The sequence below is a fragment of the Schistocerca nitens genome, chromosome 5, assembly GCF_023898315.1.
Source record: "Schistocerca nitens isolate TAMUIC-IGC-003100 chromosome 5, iqSchNite1.1, whole genome shotgun sequence".
Classification (NCBI taxonomy): domain Eukaryota; kingdom Metazoa; phylum Arthropoda; class Insecta; order Orthoptera; family Acrididae; genus Schistocerca; species Schistocerca nitens.
Genome location: NC_064618.1, coordinates 855,175,312 through 855,192,461, shown reverse-complemented (window position 1 = coordinate 855,192,461; position 17,150 = coordinate 855,175,312). Strand labels below are relative to the sequence as shown.

Below are 17,150 nucleotides of genomic sequence, written 5' to 3'. Positions count from 1 at the left end.
GAATCCTGCCTCGGGCATGGATGTGTGTGATGTCCTTAGGTTGGTTAGGTTTAAGTAGTTCTAAGTTCTAGGGGACTGATGACCATAGATGTTAAGTCCCATAGTGCTCAGAGCCATTTTTCCTTTCACAGAATGTAAGCGTAGTTCTCTTTTTCTCGTTCGCAGGCGAGCCTGGAGAAGCTGCAGCAGCTGATAAAGGACGAGCTGATGGCGGCCCTGGGCACGGGTCCCGGGGAGTCTACGGACGGCGCCTACGCGGCGCTGCTCGCGGGCGTCAAGGCGTGGTGGACGGCCAAGAAGGCGGCGCCCTACCTCACCGCCGACAGCGCCCTCTGGACCGACATCGTCCTCTCCCAGCTGGCGGACCTCGGGGCCCCGCTCAGCGCCGCCGTGCGCGCGCTCGGCCTCACGTTCACGGCAGAAGCGACCGACGCCTTCAGCCGAGTCTGCTCCACAGCGCCAGGTAGCTACGCTGCGGCCAGCGCCTCGCCAGATAAACATGCTTCAGATGTACCCCTCGTTGTTGGATTTTTATTTTAAACGAGATAAACCATATTTCTACATCTACATCCATACTCCGCAAGCCACCTGACGGTACCGAGCGAAGTGGCGCAGTGGTTAGACACTGGACTCGCATTCGGGAGGACGACGGTTCAATCCCGCGACCGGCCATCCTGATTTAGGTTTTCCGTGATTTCCCTAAATCGCTCCAGGCAAATGCCGGGATGGTTCCTTTGAAAGGGCACGGCCGACTTCCTTCCCCATCCTTCTCTAATCCGATTAGACCGATGACCTCGCTGTCTGGTCTCCTTCCCCGAAACAACCAACCACCTGACGGTGTGTGGCGGAGGGTACTTTGAGTACCTCTATCGGTTCCCCCTTCTATTCCAGTCTCGTATTGTTCGTGGAAAGAAAGATTGTCGGTATGCCTCTGTGTCGGCTCTAATTTCTCCGATTTTTATCCTCGTGGTCTCTTCGCGAGATATACAGGGTGTTACAAAAAGGTACGGCCAAACTTTCAGGAAACATTCCTCACACACAAATAAAGAAAAGATGTTATGTGGACATGTGTCCGGAAACGCTTAATTTCCATGTTAGAGCTCATTTTAGTTTCGTTAGTATGTACTGTTCTTCCTCGATTCACCGCCAAATGGCCCAATTGAGGGAAGGTAATGTTGACTTCGGTGCTTGTGTTGACATGCGACTCATTGCTCTACAGTACTAGCATCAAGCACATCAGCTCCTGCACATTTCAGTCGAAGTGTTCGTACGCTTCTCAACAACAGATTCGGTGACCGATGGATTGGTAGAGGCGGACCAATTCCATGGTCTCCACGCTCTCCTGACCTCAACCCTCTTGACTCTCATTTATGGGGGCATTTGAAAGCTCTTGTCTACGCAACCCCGGTGCCAAATGTAGAGACTCTTCGTGCTCGTATTGTGGACGGCTGTGATACAATACGCCATTCTCCAGGGCTGCATCAGCGCATCAGGGATTCCATGCGACGGAGGGTGCATGCATGTATCCTCGCTAACGGACGACATTTTGAACTCCTGTAACAAAGTGTTTGAAGTCGCGCTGGTACGCTCTGTTGCTGCGTGTTTTCATTCCATGATTAATGTGATTTGAAGAGAAGTAATAAAATGAGCTCTAACATGGAAAGTAAGCGTTTCCGGACACATGTCCACATAACATATTTTCTTTCTTTGTGTGTGAGGAATGTTTCCTGAAAGTTTGGCCGTACCTTTTTATAACACCCTGTACGTAGGAGGGAGAAATGTACTGCTAGACTCCTCGGTGAAGGTATGTTCTCGAAACTTCAACAAAAGCCCGTACCGAGCTACTGAGCGTCTCTCTTGCAGAGTCTTTCACTGGAGTTTATCTGTCATCTCCGTAACGCTTTCGCGATTACTAAATGATCCTGTAACGAAGTGCGCTGCTCTCCGTCGGATCTTCTCTGTCTCTTCTATCAACCCTATCTGGTACGGATCCCACACCGGTGAGCAATATTCGAGCAGTGGGTGAACAAGTGTACTGTAACCTACTTCCTTTGTTTTCGGACTGCATTTCCTTAGGATTCTTCCAATGAATCTCAGTCTGGCATCTGCTTTACCGACGATCAACTTTATTATCGTCATTCCATTTTAAATCACTCCTAATGCCTACTCCTAGATAATTTATGGAATTAACTGCTTCCAGTTGCTGACCTGCTATATTGTAGCTAAATGATAAGGGATCTTTCTTTCTATGTATTCGTAGCACATTACACTTGTCTACATTGAGATTCAATTGCGATTCCCAGCACCACGCGTCAATTCGTTGCAGATCCTCCTGCATTTCAGTACAATTTTCCATTGTTACAACCTCTCATCCGCAAAAAGCCTCAGTGAACTTCCGACGTTAGCCATAAGGTCATTTATGTATAATGTGAAAGCAACGGTCCTACGACACTCCCCTGCGGCACACCTGAAATCACTCTCACTATATTTATAGCATTTGTCTCTGACAAACAAGCGTATATGGTGTCACAGGAAAAGTGGTTGCGAGTTAGTGTATTTCTCTAGTCATTTATACGTTTTACGCGTATTTCGGTTTTTCCTTTGAGCGTGAGTGAGATCTAGCGCATCATAGAAGTATTCACAAAAGTTTTTCGTTCTAAATTGTCACGTACTATCGTACATGTCATCCATTTCTGACGTTTCACTTTGTACTCAAAAATCCGTCTGTTTTTTGATGCAGTATGTAGTGCATATATCTATTCGGCCATTCCAAGTATCTCTTTGTCCTTAAGCAAAATGAAGAATGTATCATGCAAATGTTGCTTAATTAGCAGTGGGACATTAATCATCACGACAGCCAGACAGCCTTTCTTATAACCCTGTTCGTTACGAAGATATGAACAACAGTACATCTTTTAAATAGCACCCTACGTTTGTTATTCGATACTCCACTTCCTCTCCTCACGACCCATTCAGAAACGTTTCACGGTGTTCATTTGCTTGTCGAATATACACCCCCAGTGCCAGGGACACAGTACTGGAACTCGAGCCTTGACGACCACCATTCGACACTCCAGCCAGTCCAACAACTCAACAGAAGCAATCACTTCTACGAGGCTTCCACACACCATACTGAACCTGTTGCAGATCTTTTGCAGTGACCGACGTCTGCTTGTTGTCACGCAGAAGTGTGTTGAACTGCAGAAGCTTCCTGACGTCCGGGGCCCTTGGTATGTAGAAGCCTGATTACATAAAAGTGATCCCTTCTGCTGAGTTTCTGGACTGGCTGAGGTGTTGAACGATGGTGGTCAAGGCTCGAGTCCCTGATCTCTGTCCCTGGCACTGGTGGTGTTTATTCTATTACAAATTGTACTCTGTGAAACCTTCAAGAGTAGATCTTGAGGAGAGGAAGTGGATTACAAGATATAGAAAAATGGAGGGTCCTTCCTAGAAAGGACTTACTGGTGTTCATGTCTTAAAGGAAGAAAGTTACAAGAAAGGTGAACATCCTGGTTAATGTCCCCTTGTTACCTAAATATCGTTTTTTTGATACATTTGTCTGATTTTGAATCAGGACCAAAAGTTGTATGTGGCCATCAAGATAAAAGGTACAACCCTGTAAGCAGTATAAGTATAGCCACTCTGATCCACCTAGAATCCCGCCAGACACACTACCGTTCTTTAAACTTTGTCACTGGCATTTTGTTCAAGATTCTACACGATCTCATTGAGGACCTTGAGCTGATGATGATATTAACAACATCATCATCCTTATGGATGGGAGGTCATGCCCCCTCCTTTTCTCCAGCCAATCATAGCACAGCACTTAAAATCCAAGATGGTTGAAATAGTCCAACTCTATAAATAGAAAATTAAAAAAACTCTATTCCCCTATTTCCAACCAATCAGATAATACAGTACTCCTTATCTGTAGCCAATGAGAGTGTGGAAACCTACAAGACGATGGAAATAGCAAAACTGTGTTAATGGGAAATTAGAAGTCCCTCTCCCCCATATCTCCAGTCAATCATAGTGACATATTAAAACTCTAACTTGGTGGAAATGGACCAACTGTGTGTGTTGTACCCTATACCCACTCCTTATTAAAATCCAATGGATGCACTTCCCCATGTAGTTCATAATTATTAAATTTCTTACAACCAACAAATGAAGGACTGTTTGGGACACTACATACTCTATGCTTTAAATTTTGTACCTCTTCCATTTTTTCTCCATTTAAGCCAATTTGGAATCTACATTTTTACCAGTTTTTCCTCTACCACTACTGCACACTTGGTTTGTGCCTCTGTTTCTAAATCATTTTTATTCTGATCGATTTGGTTTTCAAGTTTAACCCTGTTTTCAGCACAAAATTACCTTGCAGCTTTGACTTCATCTTTACACTGTTTTTCAGAAGCCTCCTACCTCATACTATAGTCATCACAAAGCTTCTTTCTCTCTTCTACACATTTACTACTCATTAATGTTAATTTCTCATTAGTGTTATATATTACTTTCTTTACCTTTTCATCACAATCTTTAGCTACTGCCTTAACGTTGTTATTTAATTCTGAAAGATTAGAGCTGAGGGCCTGAATCTCTTTTTTAATTTCTTTCTTCAGTTCATCCTTTAAGCTAACCATGTCAGTTCTAATACTATCAGTTTTCTTTTCCACCCTATTAATGTCTTCTTTCACACTATTTTCCACCCTACTGATGTTTTCGTTCCTACACATACTAAGCAGACAACTCGAACTACTCATAATTTGCCTTAACATTGCTTCCAAATTTTTGGCTGCCATAAACTTTTGTTCTTGCTGACTTTCACTACTAGGTTCCTCCCTCTTAACCTTAATGATTTCATCCACTTCAGTACTGGTCTTCGTCCATTTCCCTCACATCACCATACAATGTATATGACGCTTTTATCATTCCATCTACAATAGGAATTTCGTCACACCATTCAAAGTTACATTCATGTTTGATTTATAATCGCTATCGCCTACAGAACCAGTCCCACTTACATCCTTGTGTTCATTTAACAACTTCACCTCTACAGCTTTGTTCTCAGTCACCCTGTCTTGTTCGTTAAAGCCACTCATTATGTATCACTTGTGAGGTAACGGACGAGTTGTAGCGCACTGAAATTATTCTAAGTTCGGAGTTGGCGTGGCCGCACGGGCCGCTAGGCAAGCCGGGACTCGTCAACAAACGCGTGGTGCCGAACATTAGCTGGAGCAGGAGGGGTAGACCCAGCGCGTGGTCCAGGCTGACCTTGTGGCTGGGAATTCCATGTTGACACTGTGACGAGTACTGTGCTTTGTGTCGATGAAGGAGATATGTAAGCCGGTAGTGTCAAAGATGGTGGACTTTGTGAAAATATAATGGCAGCCATTTCACAGTTCATGTAGAAATTAATAATAGCCAGAGGAATTATGATACCTCAAAAAGAAACATGTACGTTACCATTATTTGAACGGCGATTCTGATGGTGTAATCAGATTTTCAATATCTTTATTAGTTTAAGTTTAGTATCTGACTGTAAATTATACAAGTAACACCCAGCCACGAATTTCCAAAATCTAAACGGTTCATCCGATTTTATCGATCGACGTGTCTTTAGAAAGCTATTAGTGTAAACCTAAGTTGGTGTGAATTACAGGCATGTAACTTGAATGGTGCATGAGTTATTGGAGGTCAAAGTGGCCCATTGTTATTTATCATGTCAGGCCATAAATAGTCCACAGTTACACGAAAAAACGGTAGCAGTATGCTTACAAATATATTTATTTGTCTATGTCTTTGTTTATATCCGATATATACTATTCATGAAGAAATTGGTCAAATATTTACTGTGTTTTAGACAGCACAGAGGCATTAGGCTACTGGCCCACCTTTGTTTCTATTCCTTTCATATATATATAACTAATGGTTTTCTCAAAAGGATCTATTTGGATCTATTCGAAAACATGTTAGCAAAGCCAGTACTTAATTAATTCCAAAGTAATTAACAGCTTTGTCAAAAGTATTGTTTGTGTAAGGGTATTTGTTAATGTCATGATTTAAACAAATTATTCGACTTAACCCCTGTAGTAGAAGAAACTGTTAAAAAGAACCAGTTTTTCGATGTCTCCAGTTTATTTAATGAGTTACGTTATCATTGTAATTTCTGTAAATTTAACTAACAATGTGTAGTTTCAGTACCTATTATTGCGAGGATATATAAGAACTGAGACAGTCAGTCCGCAGTAGAGTTTCAGACGAGGATCCTGTATTGGTTAGATCAACAACAATACATCTGTCAAATAAGTGTAACACAATTAGGCCATGTGTTAAAACAATGACAGTGTCAGTTCCATATGTACCTTTTTATTCTTCAACAAATGTGAACTATGTGGTTAAGCTTTTACTGCTCGTAAATGTTCAACAGGAAACTATTGTAGCAGTATGTGGATGTTCGCGTGCAATCTATTAATGATGCTTATGGAAAGTTAAACAATAGTGCACTGGCCATATAACTGTGTATTATTGGGGGGGTTGTGAACAGTGAAAGTAAAGTACTGCGAAACGGAAATGTGCACCTGTTGGCTAGGTCATTTAAAGTAGTCAGTGCTGAACTTCCACAGCCCATTTTTCAGCCAGTATAGCAATGCAGTACGTCGACACCGAGGACAATCAACGACGAAACAAAGCAGGCAAACAGCCGCATTTGGTAGCCTGTGTGAGGGATATTGTACGTAGCCACAATAAAATAGAACTCGCGAACTTTGAACAGGGAACTCAGCAGCGGTTTACATAGCAGTGGTGCAACAGCTAATCAACTCGATGGGTTTCATGGCCACAGTATAACAGCAACCAATCAGCGAGTGGGTACTATGGAAGAAGCCACTGAGTACAGGAGCAGCCAATCAGCGCCACAGGTGGACACAGCTGACTGGATTTAAATAAGAAGCCTCGCCGAGATAATTGCAACTTGCCGCAGTCACAAAGATCGAGGTGGCAACCCCACAACAGCAGAAAAAGAGTGAATGAGAATAAGGTAATTTCACAGTAAAAGTTGTTTAAAGTCCGCGGGCTTTCTTATAAAAATGTGATCCTCAACTACGTACCCTCAGACTCGGAGTTGAAATATCAGAAGTTTTGGCTGGTTTCATTGTCTAGGGGCTGGGTTACGTAGTTGCCGCATTACAAGCCCAATACTGCTAAGTGTACAGTATACAAAATGAATATACACATGAATCAAATGGTCGAAGGTTCCTATCACTCGACAATTACGAATCTTAAATGTAACATAAAAATTTTTAAATGAGAGATTCCAATTACATAAAATCTGTAGGTACTATTATTAACGACTTTAAATGATAAGTACGATAGCAGAAGTACCTTTAAGAACGCCGTTTATTACTGCATAACACTTATTGGTGTCGATGGTCCAGCAATTAAATGAAATATAAGTTGAATAACAGGGAAACAATAGATTCATACTTCACGTAATTATGAACAACAACATAGCTCGAGAGATATTCACTTCTAAAAGTATACTACGTATTCACTGCAGAAGTCTCGGAAATCTCACGAGTGCACAAGTCGGCACTACGAAATATTTCTATCTCCCGCGACCACGCACAAACTGAGCAACACTCCAAGTACTCCCGCGACTGTCTGTGATGCCTTCCTGTCCAGAACTCCCCCATGTCCTGTCCCACCAGATTCGTCTCTGACTCTTCCATACAGTCTCTCCATTGACTTCGGTATTTGCTTACCATAGTAACGAGATCTGTCATTGGCTAGAGCATTCCCGCCATATCTCCAAGCCAACGCACACAAACATATTGAAACACATACGAAATACTGGATTTGCGTTTAAATAACTTGAAATTAAATAAATATTCCTATGGCTGGACCATAAACACGCTCTAACACACATACTTAAATACATAAACAGATCAAATAAACATACACAAAAGGAATAGAAACAAAAGTAGGCCAGTAGCCTAATGCCTCCGTGGTTTCTAAAACACAGTAAATATTTGACCGATTTCTTCATGAATAGTATATATCGCTTCCCCCATGAACCATGGACCTTGCCGTTGGTGGGGAGGCTTGCGTGCCTCAGCGATACAGATGGCCGTACCGTAGGTGCAACCACAACGGAGGGGTATCTGTTGAGAGGCCAGACAAACATGTGGTTCCTGAAGAGGGGCAGCAGCCTTTTCAGTAGTTGCAGGGGCAACAGTCTGGATGATTGACTGATCTGGCCTTGTAACATTAACCAAAACGGCCTTGCTGTGCTGGTACTGCGAACGGCTGAAAGCAAGGGGAAACTACAGCCGTAATTTTTCCCGAGGACATGCAGCTTTACTGGAGAGCTGCATCAAACCAGTCTCAGGACTGAAGACCACAGCAACAACAACAACAACAGTATATATCGGATATAAACAAAGACATAGATGAATAAATATATTTATAAGAATGCTGCTGCCGTTTTTTCATGTAGCTGTGGACTACTTATGGCCTGACGTGATCAATAGTAATCGGCCACTTTTATCTCCAAGAACTCATGTACTATTCAAGTTACAAGCCTGTAACTCATACCAATTTAGGTTTACACTAATAGCTTTCTAATGACACATCGATCGACAAAATCGGATGAACCGTTTAGATTTTGGAAATTCGTTGCTGGGTGTTACTTGTGTAATTTACAGTCAGATACTAAACTTTAAATTAATAAAGATATTGAAAATCTGAATCGCCATGCAAATAATGGTAATGTACATGTTTCTTTTTAAGGTATCATGATTCCTCCGTCTATTATTAATTTCTACATGTACTGTGAAATGTCTGCCATTATGGTTTCATAAAGTCCGCCATCTTTGGCACTCCCAGCATACAAATCTCATTCATCGACACAAAGCACAGTCCTCAACACAGCGTCAACATGGAATTCCCAGCCACAAGGTCAGCCTGGACCACGCACTGGGTCTACCCCTCCTGCTCCAGCTAATGTTCGGCACCACGCGTTTGTTGACGAGTCCCGGCTTGCCTAGCGGCCCGTGCGGCCACGCCAACTCCGAACTTAGAATAATTTCAGTGCGCTACAACTCGCCCGTTACCTCACAAGTGATACATTATGAGTGGCTTTAACGAACAAGACAGTGTGGCTGAGAACGAAGCTGTAGAGGTGAAGTTGTTAAATAAACAGAAGGATGTAAGTGGGACTGGTGCTGTAGATGATAGTGATTATAAATCAAACATGAATGTAACTTTGAATGATGGGACGAAAGTCCTATTGCAGATGGAATGATAAAAGCATCGTATACATTGTATGGTGATGTGAGGGAAATGGACGAAAACAGTACTGAAGTGGAGGAAATCATTAAGGTCAAGAGGGAGGAACCTAATAGTGAAAGTCAGCAAGGGCAAAAGTTTATGGCAGACGAAAATTTGGAAGTGATGTTAAGGCAAATTATGAGTAGTTTTAGTTGTCTGCATACTATGTGCACGAATGAAGACATTAGTAGTGTGGAAAATAGTGTGAGAGAAGACATTAATAGGATGGAAAAGAAAACTGATAGCTTTAGAACTGACATGGTTAGCTTAAAGGATGAACTGAAGAAAGAAATTAAAAATGAAATTCAGGTCGTCAGCTCTAATCTTTCAGAATTAAATAACAAGGTTGAGGCGTTTGCTAAAGATTGTGATGCAAAGATAAAGAAAGTACTGTATAACACTAATGAGAAATTAATATTAATGAGCAGTAAATGTGTAGAAGAGAGAAGCTTTGTGATGACTACAGTAGGAGGGTGGGGGCTTCCGAAAAACAGTGTAAAGATGAAGTCAAAGCTGCAAGGGAATTTTGTGCTGAAAACACGGTTAAACTTGAGAACCAAATCCATCAAATTAAAAATGATTTAGAAACAGAGATAGAAACCAAGTGTGCAGTAGTGGTATAGGAAAAACTGCTAAAGGTAATCAAAAATGTAGGTTCCAAGTTGGCTGAAATGAAGAGAAAGAAGGAAGAGGTACGAAACCTAAAGCATAGAGTATGTAGTGTCCCAAACAGTCCTTCATTTGTTAGTTGTAAGAAATTTAATAATTTTGAACCATATGGGGAAGTGCATCCACTGATTTCATTAGAGAATTTAATGATTTGCCTGCAACATGGAATGACAGAAAGAAAATGTCATTTGTGAGAGGTTTTTTGAAAGGGAATGCTTATGGATGGACAGCTCAGGTAGCTGATAGCTATACTTTGGGGCAAAGCTTTGAGAAAGCATTTTTAGGTGAATATTAGTCCAAAGAGAAGCAGCAGAGAATTTTGAATGAATTTTGGGGAGGAGAGAGATTTGACTGTAGGAAGGGTACTGTGAAAGATTTCTGTGAGCTTTGGATAAACAAACTGAAATATCTGGACAAAGTGCTAGGTAGTGAATCAATAATTATGGGTTTAGAAACTAAGTTGCCTCAGAAAGTTAGAGAATTGACTGTACCTGCCTCTAGGGAAAGTATTAGTGATTTCTTGAATTATGATGATAAAGTGGAGAGGGTGAAGCCCTCAGTGAAAGATCGTATGAGGAATTTTGATGACAGTAATCAATCGGTGAGAAAATTTCAGGTAAATAGCATGACTTTAATTCTGAATAAAACAATTTAAACTAGATATTGCTCCAGTTTTGGCTCGCACTCGAGCAAGTAGCGATGAAGAGCCACGTGTATATATAAATGTGCTGTAATCACAGGTAATGGTAAGGAAAATAATAGCAGTAAGACGAGTGTAATAGAAACACAATATTCCACCCTCAAGCAAGATACGAGTCGTGACATAACTTTCATCTTATCCATATGTGCCGTTATTACAAGCTTTTCTTTTATATAACAGCATTCTTTTAGAATACAGTGTAAACTGCGCTAAGTTGGGAAGAAAACGCTAGAATATAAAATCAATACTATAACCACTTTTCTGGGATTGTGGGTATGTACTGTATTTTACTAATGTGCGTTTATGAACTCTGAACAAACGTTAGTCATTCTGAAGAGACAGCAGTCTAACGCCTTGTGACAACATGCCTAGTCTTGGTTCAAATGGCTCTGAGCACTATGGGAGTAAACATCTGAGGTCATCAGTCCCCTAGAACTTAGAACTACTTAAACCTAACTAACCTAAGGACATCACACACATCGATGCCCGAGGCAGGATTCGAACCTGTGACCGTGGCGGTCGCGCGGTTCCAGACTGAAGCGCCTAGAACCGCTCGGCCACACCGGCCGGCCTGCCTAGCCTTGATAAAGGTCGCACTTCGATGGAGGGTGATATGCTGTGGTACCAACTGTGCTCAGTCTCAAGCGTTCAAAAGCGACCAGTCAGCTCTTTTAAGTGACCGTCTAATATACACTCCTGGAAATGGAAAAAAGAACACATTGACACCGGTGTGTCAGACCAACCATACTTGCTCCGGACACTGCGAGAGGGCTGTACAAGCAATGATCACACGCACGGCACAGCGGACACACCAGGAACCGCGGTGTTGGCCGTCGAATGGCGCTAGCTGCGCAGCATTTGTGCACCGCCGCCGTCAGTGTCAGCCAGTTTGCCGTGGCATACGGAGCTCCATCGCAGTCTTTAACACTGGTAGCATGCCGCGACAGCGTGGACGTGAACCGTATGTGCAGTTGACGGAGTTTGAGCGAGGGCGTATAGTGGGCATGCGGGAGGCCGGGTGGACGTACCGCCGAATTGCTCAACACGTGGGGCGTGAGGTCTCCACAGTACATCGATGTTGTCGCCAGTGGTCGGCGGAAGGTGCACGTGCCCGTCGACCTGGGACCGGACCGCAGCGACGCACGGATGCACGCCAAGACCGTAGGATCCTACGCAGTGCCGTAGGGGACCGCACCGCCACTTCCCAGCAAATTAGGGACACTGTTGCTCCTGGGGTATCGGCGAGGACCATTCGCAACCGTCTCCATGAAGCTGGGCTACGGTCCCGCACACCGTTAGGCCGTCTTCCGCTCACGCCCCAACATCGTGCAGCCCGCCTCCAGTGGTGTCGCGACAGGCGTGAATGGAGGGACGAATGGAGACGTGTCGTCTTCAGCGATGAGAGTCGCTTCTGCCTTGGTGCCAATGATGGTCGTATGCGTGTTTGGCGCCGTGCAGGTGAGCGCCACAATCAGGACTGCATACGACCGAGGCACAGAGGGCCAACACTCGGCATCATGGTGTGGGGAGCGATCTCCTACACTGGCCGTACACCACTGGTGATCGTCGAGGGGACACTGAATAGTGCACGGTACATCCAAACCGTCATCGAACCCATCGTTCTACCATTCCTAGACCGGCAAGGGAACTTGCTGTTCCAACAGGACAATGCACGTCCGCATGTATCCCGTGCCACCCAACGTGCTCTAGAAGGTGTAAGTCAACTACCCTGGCCAGCAAGATCTCCGGATCTGTCCCCCATTGAGCATGTTTGGGACTGGATGAAGCGTCGTCTCACGCGGTCTGCACGTCCAGCACGAACGCTGGTCCAACTGAGGCGCCAGGTGGAAATGGCATGGCAAGCCGTTCCACAGGACTACATCCAGCATCTCTACGATCGTCTCCATGGGAGAATAGCAGCCTGCATTGCTGCGAAAGGTGGATATACACTGTACTAGTGCCGACATTGTGCATGCTCTGTTGCCTGTGTCTATGTGCCTGTGGTTCTGTCAGTGTGATCATGTGATGTATCTGACCCCAGGAATGTGTCAATAAAGTTTCCCCTTCCTGGGACAATGAATTCACGGTGTTCTTATTTCAATTTCCAGGAGTTTATTATCCAGTGAGCTTTTATACTGCTAACTACGGTAATTGTGTTCACTGTATGCTACGCAGATACTGCGTAGATTTTAATTAATTTAGATTAGTAGTGCAAGTTTCTTATGTCCAGCAATATCACTCAGTACTTTCGAACAGGATGCCTTCACATTTTTTTCGATAGCATGAAATTATGGAATACTTTTTATCGACAATGAAATCTTCTCTGGTTGTCAGCCGACTGGTGGCGCCGTATTGTCGTAGCGTTTCTTAATGCGAAGTGTCGGCTTCTTGACGCTTTACACTTGATCTTACAGGCTCATCCCTGCCTGTTGCTGTGCAGGGTACACACTGGAGTGTCATTCCTGCAAATCCTCTCTGGGTTGATGATTTCTTGGCCTCTCTTGTAGTATTGGCTTGTGGTACTTCTGAAATAGAAAAGTCTCGTTTCTTGCTAGGCACGTTAGGGATCGATGATGATGTGATGATGGTTGTTGATGTGACGGATGTCTGTCGGGAAGGGGAAGCTAGGGAGGTGGTTTGGCACCTGTCCTGTGTTCTCCACTTCTTGTCCTTCTTAGACGACCTTCTGAAGGGCTGCTCAGAAGGTTCATCTGTGGCGATGGCATCTTCATCTTCTGAGTTGGTATCGTGGAGAATATCTTGTTCTTCACAGAAGGTCACATCCACAACACTTGTAACATGCCCGGAAGTACGAAAGGGTGGGGTCCCTATAAAATGAATGTGCTTCTGCTTTTCTTGACCGTGCGCCCTCTCCACGCCACGTACCTGGTAATCCCGCGGCGGTCGTACTGTTCTGCTCCACACTGCTGCTGGCTTGCCTCAAATTATCTATCGAATTATGCAAGCGGGTTTAGGGGAGCCACTCAACGTTAAAACACAACACTGTCCTATGTCTGGTATGAACAACTATATTTTTGAGGCGATGAAAGAAAGTCGTGGGTTGCACTGTCTATATTCTAATTCAGAAGTGTTATCCCAATGGATGATTAACAGTCCACAATATCATTCGGACGAGCAAACGCGTAACCGACACGACGCGGGTGATCGTTGATGATGCGAAAGCCGAATGATCGCACGAAAGTTCTTACGCTCGTCACGCATACACAGATATCTGATACCAGTCCTCCTTGAAACTAGTAATGATATTTTAACACTGTTCACGAAGTTAAATTTACAGTTCACAGTTCTCAGTTGTACGAGCGTGTGCGTAACCGTAGCGGCGCGGCTGATTGTTGATAATGCGGAAACGCGATGATCGAACGCACGTCCTCACGCTCGCTACAAGACACTGGCACTTGACTGCACTCTTTTGTGGTAACTAATTTTTTCTGATTCGCATTAGTTCATTCTGAGAGACCGAACACGGCGCGGGTGATTGATACTGTACGGTACGACACGCAACGAGAGGGCACACAAATACGTTATCAGCAGCACTGCTCATTTTTAAATTATTTCTTGACGCACTTTCCTCTGAATCATTTACTTATTTTATCAGTTTACTGTAATAACACTTGTAGCAACACTTCAACTTCCATGCTAACAATGCCTCTCACATGCAGAGCTACACACTACACAACGTAACAGTTCCGTGTCCCGCGCTCGACTCGACAGACGCGGCTGCCCGCAAAGATACTCCACAACTAAGCCAGCGATATGACAATACGCTTACACACTGATAATGTGTTCCCTCTGCATCGGGATGAAGATGGCCCTGGTGTTGACTGTCGTAATAGCCTGTAGGGAAAGGAATCTGAGCAGCTGCTCTAGCTGTTCAGGGGTGAGAGGACAGGGCTGATGGGGGAGGGGAGGTCTAGATTGGTAGTGAGGTGTGAAAGGGTAACGATTGAGGAGATGGGGACAGGTTCTGTCCTGTAGAGACTTAGCTATCTTATCCAGTGGCGTCGTCTGAAAGAGGGAGGCAGGTAGGTGGTGACACTGCAACTCGATCTCTGGGAAGCGACAACGAGTGGGCAGCTCTGCGAGTGGCCGCCGGTGACGTCACTGACCCCTGGATGGAGATGGCTTTGGGAGCAGCCTGCTGCATGCCCACAGGGCCCTCTGTGGACGGGCAGCTGTGACATGCCTCTCCTCTTCCAGGATCACCTCCACAGCTTCTAGCGTCTATGCAGTGACCACGGAGGTGACTGTTTGTATGATGGGTCCAACCTCACCTACTGTCTTACCCCAGGTTCACGTCCCCTTCGTTCCTTTATAGTCACTGGATTCCTCGGTCGATGGCTCGAAGAGTGAGCCAATCGTGTGTCTCCGAAAGAAGTGTCGCACCCAGTGGTCTGTTCCACAAGTACCCTACTAGTCCATCGATTAGGCCCTCAACAGAGGAACTGCAGTCCAATGGCTATAAAGGAACGAATGGAACATAAACCCGACACTCCGCTTGAAGATGACGAGTAGGAAACTCGTCGAAACGTTGCGACAGCACGATGCCACAGGTTGGCTGATAACCTTAGAATATTTCATCAATGAAATTCGCCGAGAAAGTCTGCATTTCCATATACTTACCTTGCTGACGCCGACACCACAAGTATCGAAAAAAATTAATCTGTACTTATTCATAGCTGTTATATTGGTACGTCCTTAGCTGACCCCTTTTTTACGCACTGCAAGTTGTTAGAAATACCTGTACAGTCGGGTGCTTAAGTGTCACGTGTGGACAGGCCGGCCGGTGGTGGTGGTGTGCGAGCGAGGTTGCGGCCTGCTGTCGGCGGGGAAGGCGCTCCAGGCCCTGCAGCCGGACAGGGTGCTGGCCGTGACCGCCGAGGCGGCGGAGCGCCGCCTGCCCGAGGTGGCGGCCGCGCTGGCCAGCCGCGCCTGCCGCTGGCTGCTGCTGCTCCAGCCGCACACTGCAGACCCACTGTCCGCCGCCGCCCGGAGCCGCCTGCTGGACGAGCTGCGGCGCCACCCCAAGACGCTCGTCCTCGTCACAGGTAGGCTAGCGCAGCTGCAGGGGCCAGCTCGGGCCTTTCGACGTTACAGGTGATTGGCCTGATGCACCACTGTGAGGTATGACTCATAGCTGTTATATTGGTACATCCTTAGCTGACCCCTTTTTTACGCACTGCAAGTTGTTAGAAAGACCTGTACAGTCGGGTGCTTGAGTATGACTCTTGTTAGTGCCTTTCGGTCTATCTCCATGATCAGCCTCCTACAAGAGTCAAGGATTTCACCTTCTCGCTTCGAGGATGCCTAAACATCATCATCATCATCATCATTTTGTACATTTTCCATCGCTACCCAGCTCTGCTTGGAATGCGAGCCTGTCCATCTGTCCTCCCCTTCCCAACATATCTCTCTCTCTCTCTTCTCTCTTCTGTCTTCCTCCTCCCCTCCCTCCCTCCCTCCCTCTCTACTTAGTCTTCTGGCTGTTTTGATGCAGTCCACCACCACTTCCTCTCCTGTGCCAACCCCTTAATCTCAGAGCAGCACTTGGACCCAACGCTTTCAAGTATTTACTGGATGTATTCCAGTCTCTGCCTTTCTCTGCAGTTTTTATCCTCTGTAGCTCCCTCTTGTACAATAAAAATTATTTCCTGAGGTTTTAACCCATGTCCTGCCATCCTGTCCCTTGTTTCTGCAGTGTTTTCCATATGTTCCTTTCTTCTTTACCTCATCAGGCCACCTAATTTTCACCATCCCTGTATAGCACCACATGTCAAATGCTTCGATCATCTTCTTTCCTACTGCGCCTGTAATGTTGCCACTCTTGCTTTAATTTCGCCAAAGGTTGTTTTGACTTTTTTAAATGATGAATCTGCTCTTCCGACGGACAATTGTTTTTCGATTTCCTCACACCTTCCATAAGGTCATTTCAACTTAACTTCCCAGCATTTCCCATGTATTTCCTTCCTATGTGAGTTATAATGTTGTATTCCTCTCTTTCTCTGAACATTTGTGTACTAGAATGAGATTTTCACTCTGCAGCGGAGAGTGCGCTGATATGAAACTTCCTGTCAGATTAAAACTGTGTGCCGGACCGAGACTCGACCTCGGGACCTTTGCCTTTCGCGGGCAAGTGCTCTACCACCTGAGCTACCAAAGCACGACTCACAGCCCGTCCTCACAGCTTTACTTCTGCCAGTACCTCGTCTCCTACCTTCCAAACTTTACAGAAGCTCTCCTGCAAGCCTTGCAGAACTAGCACTCCTGAAAGAAAGGATATTGCGGAGACATGGCTTAGCCACAGCCCGGGGGATGTTTCCAGAATGAGATTTACACTCTGCAGCGGAGTGTCACCTGATATGAAACCTCCTGGCAGCTCAGATGGTAGAGCACTTGCCCGCGAAAGGCAAAGGTCCCGAGGTCGAGTCTCGGT

At 45.0% G+C, this 17,150-nt stretch overlaps 1 protein-coding gene across 1 annotated transcript in view; it reads left to right on the top strand.

Annotated features, from left to right (window-relative positions):
* LOC126260761 (uncharacterized) overlaps positions 1-17,150 on the top strand; it is a 168,280-nt gene that overhangs the window by 126,765 nt on the left and 24,365 nt on the right. The window contains exons 7-8 of the mRNA XM_049958099.1: positions 166-463; positions 15,496-15,765. Coding sequence (XP_049814056.1) covers positions 166-463; positions 15,496-15,765 — 568 coding nt within the window. The remainder of the gene's footprint in view (positions 1-165; positions 464-15,495; positions 15,766-17,150) is intronic.